Raw genomic sequence first — 12,466 nt, forward strand, 5'->3', positions numbered from 1 at the left:
TCATTATCAACCCATATTCAGTTGAATATGCTACAAAGACAGCATATTTGATGTTCAAACTGATAAACATTTTTTTTTTTGCAAATAATCATTAACTTTAGAATTTGATGCCAGCAACATGTGACAAAAAAGTTGGGAAAGGTGGCAATAAATACTGATAAAGTTGAGGAATGCTCATCAAACACTTATTTGGAACATCCCACAGGTGGGTGCCATGATTGGGTATAAAAACAGCGTCCAAAAAAATGCTCAGTCTTTCACAAGAAAGGATGGGGCGAGGTACACCCCTTTGTCCACAACTGCGTGAGCAAATAGTCAAACAGTTTAAGATCAACGTTTCTCAAAGTGCAATTGCAAGAAATTTAGGGATTTCAACATCTACGTTTCATTATATCATCAAAAGGTTCAGAGAATCTGAAGAAATCACTCAACGTAAGTGGCATTGCCGGAAACCAACATTGAATGACCGTGACCTTCGATCCACTGTATCAAAAACCGACATCAATCTCTAAAGGATATTACCACATGGGCTCAGGAACACTTCAGAAAACCACTGTCACTAAATACAGTTTGTCGCTACATCTGTAAGTTCAAGTTAAAGCTCTTCTATGCAAAGCGAAAGCCATTTATCAACAACATCCAGAAACGCCGCCGGCTTCTCTGGGCCCGAGATAATCTAAGATGGACTGATGCAAAGTGGAAAAGTGTTCTGTGGTCCGACGAGTCCACATTTCAAATTGATTTTGGAAATATTCGACATCGTGTTATCCGGACCAAAGGGGAAGCGAACCATCCAGACTGTTAGACGCAAAGTTCAAAAGCCAGCATGTGTGATGGTATGGGGGTGCATTAGTGCCTAAGGCATGGGTAACTTACACATCTGTGAAGGCACCATTAATGCTGAAAGGTACATACAGGTTTTGGAACAACATATGCTGCCATGTAAGCGCCGTCTTTTTTATGGACGCCCCTGCTTATTTCAGCAACACAATGCCAAGCCACATTCAGCACGTGTTACAACAGCATGGCTTCGTACAAAAAGAGAGCGGGTACTTTCCTGGCCCGCCTGCAGTCCAGACCTGTCTCCCTTTGAAAATGTGTGGCGCATTATGAAGCGTAAAATACGACAGCGGAGAGCCCGGACTGTTGAACGACTGAAGCTCTACATAAAACAAGAATGGGAAAGAATTCCACTTTCAAAGCTTCAACAATTAGTTTCCTCAGTTCCCAAATGTTTATTGAGCTTTGTTAAAAGAAAAGGTGATGTAACACAGTGGTGAACATGCCCTTTCCCAACTACTTTGGCACGTGTTGCAGCCATGAAATTCTAAGTTGATTATTATTAAGTTTATCAGTCTGAACATCAAATATGTTGTCTTCGTAGCATATTCAACTGAATAAGAGTTGAAAAAGATTTGAAAATCATTGTATTCCATTTATATTTACATTAACCACAATTTCCCAACTCATATGGAAACGGGGTTTGTACAAAAATCATTTAAAAACAAAGTGCATCCAATGAAATGCTTGTCCTGCGATCACTTTTGTTGCAAATTACAAGTGATAATGTTAAAGAGAGGTGCTGTGTGATATTGCCAACTCCATTATCTGCTGTATAAATATAATAAAAGCTTTCATCAATATTTCATTTATTGGGTGCAAGCCAACAGAAATAGTAGCAAGCGAGCCTGGACTTGAGAGATAATTCCTCAATGACGGCCATAAAAGTAATTTATTGCACGTGCATTGTCAAATGTGTCGCCTAAAAAGAATTGCAAAAAAAGATTAAAGATTTGATGTCTTTGTAAAGACGGAACCCTAAAAAGAAATCGTAAATATCTGCACACAGATACAAGCATGAATGAATGGTGTATTGGAAGTAGGGTTGTACGGTATACCGGTACTAGTATAGCACCGCGGTACTAATGAATCATATTCAGTACTATACCGCCTCTAAAAAGCGTTGGTCACCCAAACCCCCGTCGTCACGTTGTGTCATTGCTGGGTTTTTTTAAGCCCAGAGGGGCATGTTTGGCAGCGCACACACACACACACACACACACACACACACACACACACACACACACACACACACACACACACACACAGAGTACTTACAAGAAAACACGGTGTGGTGACAGAAAAGGGAGAACGGACGCATTTCGGTGTAAAAAGTAAAGATAAAAGGTGAAGTTATACCACTGAAACACCCTCAGGAAGAGCTGCTTAAAGACATGGCTAGCTAGCTAGCGGCTAACGTCGATCCACAGTGTTTTAGCTACTTCTAAATCACTAATCTTCATGTCCATGGCGACAAATAAAGTAAGTTTCCTGCTCACTGCAGGACGAGGAATAGCTAATAAAGGAATAGCATAATATATCAGTATATATAATATACTGTACATATATCATGTAAATATTACGTACATATGTTATATTTTATATCGCTATATATCAGGAGTGTCAAACTCAAATACAGAGTGGGCCAAAATTTTAAACTGAACAAAGCCGCGGGCCAAGGTTGAACAAACTAACCTTTTACTAGGGACCCAAACATGTTTTGCATTGAGTATTGAACAAAGAAGGCTTATATAAATTTATATTGACATGCAAAATCCAGTTTTAAATAATGATAATTAAAAAATATCAATGGCACATCAAATGAAATTTAAATAAAAATTTAATGCCTCTTTTCTATTTGCAGCCTTCTGAGGTGAATATCAAAAGAAACTTTTTTTCACGGGCTAATAATAAATTTGAAAATAAAATAATGAATGAATCAAACATTCAAACGTTGAAGTAGCAAGAGAAAGTGCATGAATAAGATGTTAATTTTTGCTCAGTTTGCTACACGGGTTTGCTTTAACACTGAATATTGAACAAGCAACGCTTATATAACTTAATAGTGCAAAATCAACTTTCAAAAAACAAACGAAAAAACATCAATGGCATATTAAAATGTAAATAAAAAATGTAATGCCAATTTTCTGTCTGCAGCCTTCTGAGGTAAATAAACATTAACTTTTTCCACAGGCTAATAAATTTGAAAATAAAATAACAATGAATAAATGAACCATTCAGGCCTTTTAACTGCTCAGTTTGTGACACACTGATCCAATATGATGTGCCCAAACCAGACCTGCCATCTTTTCTTGGATGCTAGTTCATTAATGTCGGGGCTCAGGCTTTGAGCTGAGGTGGGCGGGGTTTGGTAGTAGCGGGGGGGGGGGGGGGGGGGGGGGGGGGGGGGGTGTATATTGTAGCGTTCCGGAAGAGTTAGTGCTGCAAGGGGTTCTGGGTATTTTTTCTGTTGTGTTACTGTGCGGATGTTCTCCCGGAATGTGTTTGTCATTATTGTTTGGTGTGGGTTCAGTGTGGTCCATATTTGTAACAGTGTTAAAGTTGTTTATACGACCACCCTCAGTGTGACCTGTATGGCTGTTGACCAAGTATGCGTTGCATTCACCTGTGTGTGTGTGTGTTTGTGTAAAAAACGCATATATTATGTAGGAAAAGCGGACGTGACGAAAGGTTGTAGAGGACGCTAAATGCAGTGGTTTTAAGGCATTCCCCCAATATTGTTGTCTGGGTGGTATTTGGGAAAATGGTTGCGCCCTGGAGATTTTCGGATGGGGCACTGAAATTTGGGAGTCTCCCGGGAGGGTTGGCAAGTATGAGTATTAGCGGTGAATGCGGTGTTACAGGTGGGACCGCCGCTGTATAATACCGGCAGGCCACCTCTAATGTTAATTTGATATTGCCTCAAGGGATTAATGAAATTACACGGCGGTCCAAGTTTGACACCCATGCTATATATAGTCTATTTATACCTGCATTTTCCTTTCCATCCTTACACTTTCCATCATTGTAAATGAGCTACCATGTGGTACAATTTCCCTTGTGGATCATTAAAGTTTGTCTAAGTCTAAGTCTAAAAATGCTTCACTCCACACTGTAGGACAGGGGTCGGGAACCTTTTTGGTTGAGAGAGCCATGAAAGCCAAATATTTCAAAATGTATTTCCGTGAGAGCCATATCATATTTTTTAACAGTGAATACAACTAAATGTGTGCATTTCTAAGTAAGACCAACATTTTTAGAGTATAAATAAGTCTTTTATTCTTTTTAATAACATTGTTATTCTGAAGCTAACCAATAATAAATAAAATGTCATGTCTGTTGATCATGTTTTTCTTTGGCCATGTGCTGTTTGTCCTTTGGACTCTTTAAGTTCTTGTTTTTTTTCCACTCCCTTGTCTGGTTTCCTTGGTCACTCATTTTGTCCACCTGTCTCTGGTGGACAAAATGCCCGCTCACCTGCTTCCTGAGCACTAATCAAAGGCAGTATTTAAGCTCGTCTTTGCCAGTCAGTCGCCCTGGCGTCAATGTGATATTTTCTTGCTCTGTGCTGACTTGTTTCATGCCTTGCCATAGTTTCGTGCTTCATGCCATGCAGAGTAAGTTTTGTTTGATTTATGTTCATAGTCTGTTTATGCGTTAGCTTTGTTCCTTAGCCCAAGTTGTGCCTCCACTGTGAGCGATTTTTGTTTGTATCTTTTTTTAGTTTAAATTAAATCATGTTTTTACCTAAATGCCATGTCCCGAGTAGTCCGTCTGCCTTCCTGGGGGAACGACCCTGCAGCAAGCTGCGACCCCCACAACGTGACATAAAATACTTCTTACCATTAATGCGACTTCTTGAACAGGTGCGGTAGGAAACGGATGGATGGATTTAAATGCATGAGAATGTTTTTTATTTTGCACATTATTTTTAGCACTATGATTACCAGCGAAATTATTCATAATTATGGTGTTAAGCAATGTCAGCTAAGATTTATCTGAGAGCCAGATGCAGTCATCAAAAGAGCCACAGGTTCCCTACCCCTGCTGTAGGAGGATACAATAGCTCATTGGCACAATGTAAACAAACGCCATGACATCCACTGTAATGATACCAAGTACAGGAGAGTATGTAGTCGATACTACTATGATTACAACAATATTTTTTGGCATCACATCATCATCTTTTTTTTTTTGCTTTGTATCATATTTATAAACTCAGAAAATAAGTCCCTGGACACATGAGGACTTTGACTGAGTATGACTAATGTATGATCCTGTAACTACTTGCTAATTGATCGATACCCAAATTTGTGGTACCATTCAAAGTATCAAACAACAGAAGAATTAGGGAATATTACATTTCAACAGAAGTGTAGAACATGTTGAAACAGAAAATAAGCAGATATTAAAAAAAGTGAACAAGTAGATGAACAATTCATAATGCGTACAAAATAATAGGTGTATAAATGACACATTATGTTACTGCAGACTAATTAAGAGTCTTTGTTTGTTTACTTACTACTAAAAGACAAGTTGTCTAGTATGTTCAACATTTTATTTAAGGACAAATAAATACCGTATTTTTCCGATTATAAATCGCTCCGGAGTATAAATTGCACTGGCCGAAAATGCATAATAATGAAGGAAAAAAAACATATACTGTAAGACGCACTAGACCAGGGGTCACCAATGTGGTGCTCGTAAGGACCAGATGAGTCTCCCGCTGGCCTGTTCTAAAAATAGCTCAAATAGCAGCACTTACCAGTGAGCTGCCTCAATTTTTTTTTTTTTTTTACTAGCAAGCGGGTCTCACTTTGCTCGACATTTTTAGTTCTAAGACAGACAAAACTCAAATAGCATTTGAAAATTCAAGAAAATATTTTAAAGACTTGGTCTTCACTTGTTTGAATAAATTCATTTATTTTTTTACTTTGCTTCTTATAACTTTCAGAAAGACAATTTTAGAGAAAAAAATACAACCTTAAAAATGATTTTATGATTTATAAACACATATACCTTTTTATCTTTTAAATTCCTTCCTCTTCTTTCCTGACAATTTTAAATTTAAAGCCCACCAGGCTGCACCAAACTTTTGGTGCCTTGTCGACACAGAAAAGTACAGCAGCAGCAATGAAGGTTGCAAGCCTGTTTGGTTCAACTTATCTTTGTGAATCAGCCTTTTCTGACATGAACTTCATCAAGAACAAACGCAGAACACGCCTCACTGATGCACACCTGCAAGACTCACTCAGAGTTGCAGTGTCAAGTTACACACCAGAGTACAACACACTAGTTAACAGCAATGCCAGGCTTCCTACTAACTGACAAAGCAACAGATAACAGATTTCGTGTGCAGTTCAAATCGTGACATGATTTATTTAAAAATTTGAGAGTTGACTTGTATTTTGCATGAGTTATTATTTGTACAAACATGGTGCAAAGTAATTCATGATTTGTTAATAAATGTTAGAGGCTAGCTAGTTAAAATGGGGTATTGTGATTTCAGAAGACTGTCTTAGTAGTGAAAACGTTCAATTTGATATTTATCTGTTTCTATATATATTTATGGTGAGAAATCATTAGATCAGTGTTTCCACAAAAATAAATATCATTAATTATTAATAATAACATAAGAGTTAAAGGTAAATTGAGCAAATTGGCTATTTCTGGCAATTTATTTAAGTGTGTATCAAACTGGTAGCCCTTGGCATTAATCAGTACCCAAGAAGTAGCTCTTGGTTTCAAAAAGGTTGGTGACCCCTGCACTAGAGTATAAGTTGCATTTTTGGGGGAAATTTTTCGCCAGTCCCTTACAAGTTCCTCTCTTACTCAAAACTTTCTTTCTGCTGCTCGATTGCGTTTTCTGCTGCATATTTCACTACTTCCAGCTTGTAGCCTGCAGTATAAGATTTCCTTTTCGCTGCCATTTTTAAGTAAATAAATAAATGATAAATGGGTTGTACTTTTATAGCGCTTTTCTACCTTCAAGGTACTCAAAGCACTTTGACACTAGTTCCACATTTACCCATTCACACACACTGATGGAGGGAGCTGCCATGCAAGGCGCTAACCAGCACCCATAAGGAGCAAGGGTGAAGTGTCTTGCTCGGGACACCACGGACGTGATGAGGTTGGTACTAGGTGGGGATCGAACCAGGGACCCTCGGGTTGCGCACGGCCGATCTCCCACAAAACCACTGGCCTTTGCAAAAATCCTAGCAGGAGTCAGAGGCTTAAGCCCTTCAATGCTTCCTTACCCTTTAAGGCAGGGGTGTCAAACTCAAATACAGAGTGGGCCAAAATTTTAAACTGAACAAAGCCGCGGGGCCGAGGTTGAACAAATGAACCTTTTAGTAGGGACCCAAACAAGTTTTCCATTGAATATTGAACAAGCAAGGCTTATATAACTTTATAGTGACATGCAAAATCGAGTTTCAAATAATAATAATAATTAAAAAATATCAATGGCATATAAAATAAAATTTAAATAAAAATTGTGCCTCTTTTCTATTTGCAGCCTTCTGAGGTAAATATCAAAATAAACTTTGTCCACAGGCTAATAATAAATTTGAAAATAAAATAACAATAATGAATGAATCAAACATTCAAGCCTTGAAGTAACAAGAGAAAGTGCATGAATAAATTGTTAATTATTGCTCAGTTTGCTACACTGATTTGCTGGAACAATGAATATGGAACAAGCAATAATTTTATAACTTAGTGCAAAATCAAAATTCAAAAAACAAACGAAAAAAAATGGTCAAATAAATACAATTAAAAGAAAACATTTAATGCCTCTTTTCTATTTGCAGCCTTCTGAGGTAAATATCAACATTACATTTTTCCACAGGCTAATCTCATAATAAAATAATAATGAGATGGGTGGGGTTGGTTGTGGGGGCGGGTTTTGGTGGTAGTCAGTGCTGCAAGGGGTTCTGAGTATTCGTTCTGTTGTGTTTATGTTTTGTTACGGTGCGGATGTTCTCCCGAAATGTGTTAGTCATTCTTGTATGGTGTGGGTTCACAGTGTGGCGCATATTTGTAACAGTGTTAAAGTTGTTTATACGGCCACCCTCAGTCTGACCTGTATGGCTGTTGAGCAAGTATGCAAGGCATTCACTTAAGTGTGTGTACAAGTCGCATATATCATGTGACTTGGCCGGCACGCTTTTTGTATGGAATAAAAGCGGACGTGACAACATATTGTAGACAACGCTAAAGGCAGAGCCTTTATAGTATCGGCGGGCAAGCTCTAATGTTAATTTGATATTGCCTCAAGGGCCAAGAGAAATTACACTGCAGGCCAGAGTTTGACACCCACGCTTTAAGGCAACACTCTCAAAGATTGTGTATTAGACGTGTGAAGTATCACTCCTGTTTATTCTTGTTGGCCAAACTGTTGCATAGAACCACATGGTGTTGTGGGAGAAAGAAGCTTATTTGAATTTATCTTCATTCGTGTTTTATATTGATATCAAAAAGTAAACACCATGTTTTTACATTACTTGTGGGTTTTTCATTTCACAAAGTTATTACTTAAAAAGTGATTTGTGGCATAGCATTTTGTTACTGTTTTATGGTATATAGGTAATTAATGACATTTCTTCTCATACACTTGGTGTTAAAAGGTCATTTAAATGCCAATTTTGCTTAATAAGGAACATTTTAGATATCATAATCCCCATTTGCGACACAATTAACTGTAACCTTCTACGAGAACAAACAAAACGAAACCACTGACCTTTGCAAAAATATTAGCAGGAGTCAGAGGTTGAAGCCCTTCAATGCTTCCTTACCCTTTAAGGCAGGGGTATGGAACCAATGGCTCTAGAGCCAGATGTGGCTCTTTTAATGACTGCATCTGGCTCTCAGATCAATCTTAGCGGACATTGCTTAACACAATAAGTAATGAATAATTTTGCTGGCAATCACAGTGTTAAAAATGACGTTCAAAATATATGCATTTTAATCCATCCATCCACTACCGCACCTGTTCAAGAAGTCGTATTATTGATTAGAAGTATTTTATTTATTATTGGTTAGCTTTAGAATAAAACATGTTATTCAATATAATAGGAGACTTATTGTACTCTACAAATGTTATTAATAAAAAAATGCATGCATTTAGTTGTATTCAGTGTTAGAAAATATTATATGGCTCTCACGGAAATACATTCTGAAATATTTGGCTTTCATGGTTCTCTCAGCCAAGAAGGTTCATAAACCCCGTCTTAAAGGCAACACTCTCAAAAGATTGTGTATTAGGCGTGTGAGCTATCACTCCTGTTTATTCTTGTTGGCCAAACTGTTGCACAGAACCACATGGTGGTGTTGGGGAAAGAAGCTTATTTATTTCAATTTATCTTCATTTGTCTTTTATATTGATATCAAAAAGTAAACACCATGTTTTTACATTACTTGTGGGTTTTTCAATTCCCAAAGTGATTACTTTAAAAGTAATTTGTGTGGCCTAGCATTTTGTAAATATTTTATGGTATATAGTTAACACGACATGTTTTTGCTCACACTCTTGCTGTTAAAACGTAATTTAAATGCCAATTTTGCTTAATAGGGAACATTTCAGAACTCACAATCCCAATTTGCGACAAAATTAACTGGAAACTTTGACTATGTTCCAACCTTCTACAAGAACAAACAAACCAAACAGAACAAAACAAAACCACTGGCCTTTGCAAAAATTTTAGGAGTTAGAGGCTGAAGCCCTTCACTGCTTCCTTACCCTTTAAGGCAACACTCTCAACGATTGTGTATTAAATGTGCGAAGTATCACTCCTGTTTATTTTTGTTGGCCAAACTGTTGCATAGAACCACATGGTGGTGTTGGAGAAAGAAGCTTATTTATTTTATCTTCATTCGTGTTTTATATTGATATCAAAAAGTAAACACCATGTTTTTACATTGCTTGTGGGTTTTTAATTTCACAAAGTTATTACTTTAAAAATAATTTATGTGGCATAGCATTATGGTATATAGGTAATTAATACGACATTTCTTCTCAAACGCTTGCTGTTAAAAAGTAATTTACCGTATTTTCTTGAACTGCCGCCGGCGCACTAATTTAAAACCTCTTCTCACCCCTGCACTTACCAAAGGCATGCGGTAAAAGTAAGCATGCGCTGATTATTTTAAAACCTCTTCTCACTCCGGTACTTACCAAAGGTTTGCAGTAAAAATTTGAGTGTGATGTAAGCTTGGACCTTAAATCCTACTGAATAGCTCTTAATCTTCTTCCCTTTATGCAATTTCAAATTACCGGTATTGAAATCAGCCTCCTCCATTTTGAAAATGATGACAGGGGAAGTGTCACTCGTGATGTCACAAGTTTGACCCGGCGGTAATACTAAGCATGCGCTAATTATTTTGGGAAGCGAGTATGACCAGGCAGTAATTCAAGGCAGGCGCATACTATATGTCCTGCGGCAATTCAAGGAAATACAGTAAATGCCAATTTTGCTTTGTAGGGCACATTTCAGAAATCATAATCCCGATTTGCGAAAAGATAACTGGATCCTTTGACTGTGTTCCAACCTTCTACAAGAACAAACAATCAAAATGAGACCACGGGCCTTTGCAAAAATCCTAGCAGGAGTCAGAGGCTGAAGCCCTTCAAAGCTTCCTTACCCTTTAAGGCAGGGGTGTCAAACTCAAATACAGAGTGGACCAAAATGTAAAACTGAACAAAGCCGTGTGCCAAAGTTGAACAAATTAACCTTTTAAATGGGACCCAAACAAGTTTTGCATTGAATATTAAACAAGCAAGGCTTATGTAGCTTTATAGTCACATACAAAATCGAGTTTCAATTATAACAATGAGTAAAAAATATCAATGGCATATCAAATAAAATGTAAATAAAAATTGAGGGAGCGGGGTTTGGTGGTGTATATTGTAGCGTCCCAGAAGAGTTAGTGCTGCAAGGGGTTCTGGGTATATCTTCTGTTGAGTTTAAGTTGTGCTACGGTGCTGATGTTCTCCCGAAATGTGTTTGTCATTCTTGTTTGGTGTGGCTTTACAGTGTGGCGCATATTTGGAAAAGTGTTAAAGTTGTTATACGGCCACCCTCAGTGTGACCCTTATGGCTGTTGATCAAGTATGCCTTGCATTCACTTGTGTGTGTTAAAGCCGCATATATTATGTGACTGGACCGGCACGTTGTTTGTATGGCGGAAAAGCGGACGTGACGACAGGCTGTAGGGGACGCTAAAGGCAGTGCCTTCAAAGCACGCCCCCAATATTGTTGTCCGGGTGGAAATCGGGAGAAATTCGGAAGAATGGTTGCCCCGGGAGATTTTCGGGAGGGGCACTGAACTTTGGGAGTCTCCCAGGAAAATTTTGAGGGTTGGCAAGTACGAGTATCAGCGGTGAATGCAGTGTTACAGAGGCATCACCGCTGTATAATACCGGCGGGCCAGCTCTAATCTTAATTTGATATTACCTCAAGGGCCAAATGAAATTACACGGCAGGCCAAATTTGGCCCGCGGGCCAGAGTTTGACACCCATGCTTTGAGGCAACAGTCTCAAAGATTGTGTATTAAATGTGCGAAGTATCACTCCTGTTTATTTTTGTTGGCCAAACTGTTGCACAGAACCACATGGTGTTGTGGGAGAAAGAAGCTTATTTACTTGAATTTATCTTTATTTGTGTTTTATATTGATATCAAAAAGTAAACACCATGTTTTTACATTACTTATGGATTTTTCCATTTCACTAAGTTATTACTTTAAAAATCATTTATGTGGCATAGCATTTTCTATGTTTTATGGTATATAGGTAATTAATACAACATTTCTGCTCAAGCGCTTGCGGTTGAAAGGTCATTTAAATGCCAATTTTTCTTAATAGGGGACATTTCAGAAATCATAATCCCCATTCGCGACACAATTAACTGGAACCTTTAACAATGTTCCAACCTTCTATAAGAACAAACAAAACGAAACCACTGCCCTTTGCAAAGATCCTAGCCGGAGTCAGAGGCTGAAGCCCTTCAATGCTTCCTTACCCTTTAAGGCAACAATCTCATTCAAGGCACAGCGGTTGAGTTCTTGGCACCACAGATGCTCAGGCAGAAGGTTACGCACCAGGGCATCAGAGAGCTCTCTGAGCAGCACCATCTCCTCAGCTCTGCCGCTAAACATAAGCTCCCTGATGAAAAGAAAACAAACAAACAGAAGAGAAAGAACATCCGGGGGTTTAATAAATGCCCTGCAAAAAAGATATTTACCACCACATGTGTGAGGCTAAAATCGTCAATCTGCCACTTTGGAAACGTCTTTTTTCGCAAGAAAAACTGCCATCACTGCAGGTAAAATCCAATAAAGCAGGGTAAATTATTCATAGATGGTAAAACATCCCGAGGTATTTACGGACACATTATGGCGAGCAAAGAGCAGCCGAGGGAGCGCAGACATCAATTTTGATGGTTTGAGAACATGCAACCCACCCTGGGGCCACAACGCCTTCCAGGGGGCTGTTTATCCTTTCATTTGTGTGGACATTGACTGCATTTCCCCCAGAGAGAGTAGTGCAGGAATAATAAGGATATGTTACAGAGCAGGGGTGCACATTACGGCCATCACGAGCTACCAGTCGATAGCGGAGGGTG

General features: G+C 38.5%; 1 protein-coding gene across 1 annotated transcript in view; it reads right to left on the reverse strand.

The window, feature by feature from the left end:
- The window catches only part of si:rp71-46j2.7 (uncharacterized), a 100,097-nt gene extending 88,004 nt beyond the window's left edge, over positions 1-12,093 (reverse strand). The window contains exons 1-2 of the mRNA XM_061899658.1: positions 12,086-12,093; positions 11,864-12,006 (exon numbers count right to left, since the gene is read on the reverse strand). Coding sequence (XP_061755642.1) covers positions 11,864-12,006; positions 12,086-12,093 — 151 coding nt within the window. The remainder of the gene's footprint in view (positions 1-11,863; positions 12,007-12,085) is intronic.
- Positions 12,094-12,466: the final 373 nt, after the last annotated feature.

This window comes from Nerophis ophidion, linkage group LG05 (assembly GCF_033978795.1).
Source record: "Nerophis ophidion isolate RoL-2023_Sa linkage group LG05, RoL_Noph_v1.0, whole genome shotgun sequence".
In the NCBI taxonomy this organism is placed as follows: domain Eukaryota; kingdom Metazoa; phylum Chordata; class Actinopteri; order Syngnathiformes; family Syngnathidae; genus Nerophis; species Nerophis ophidion.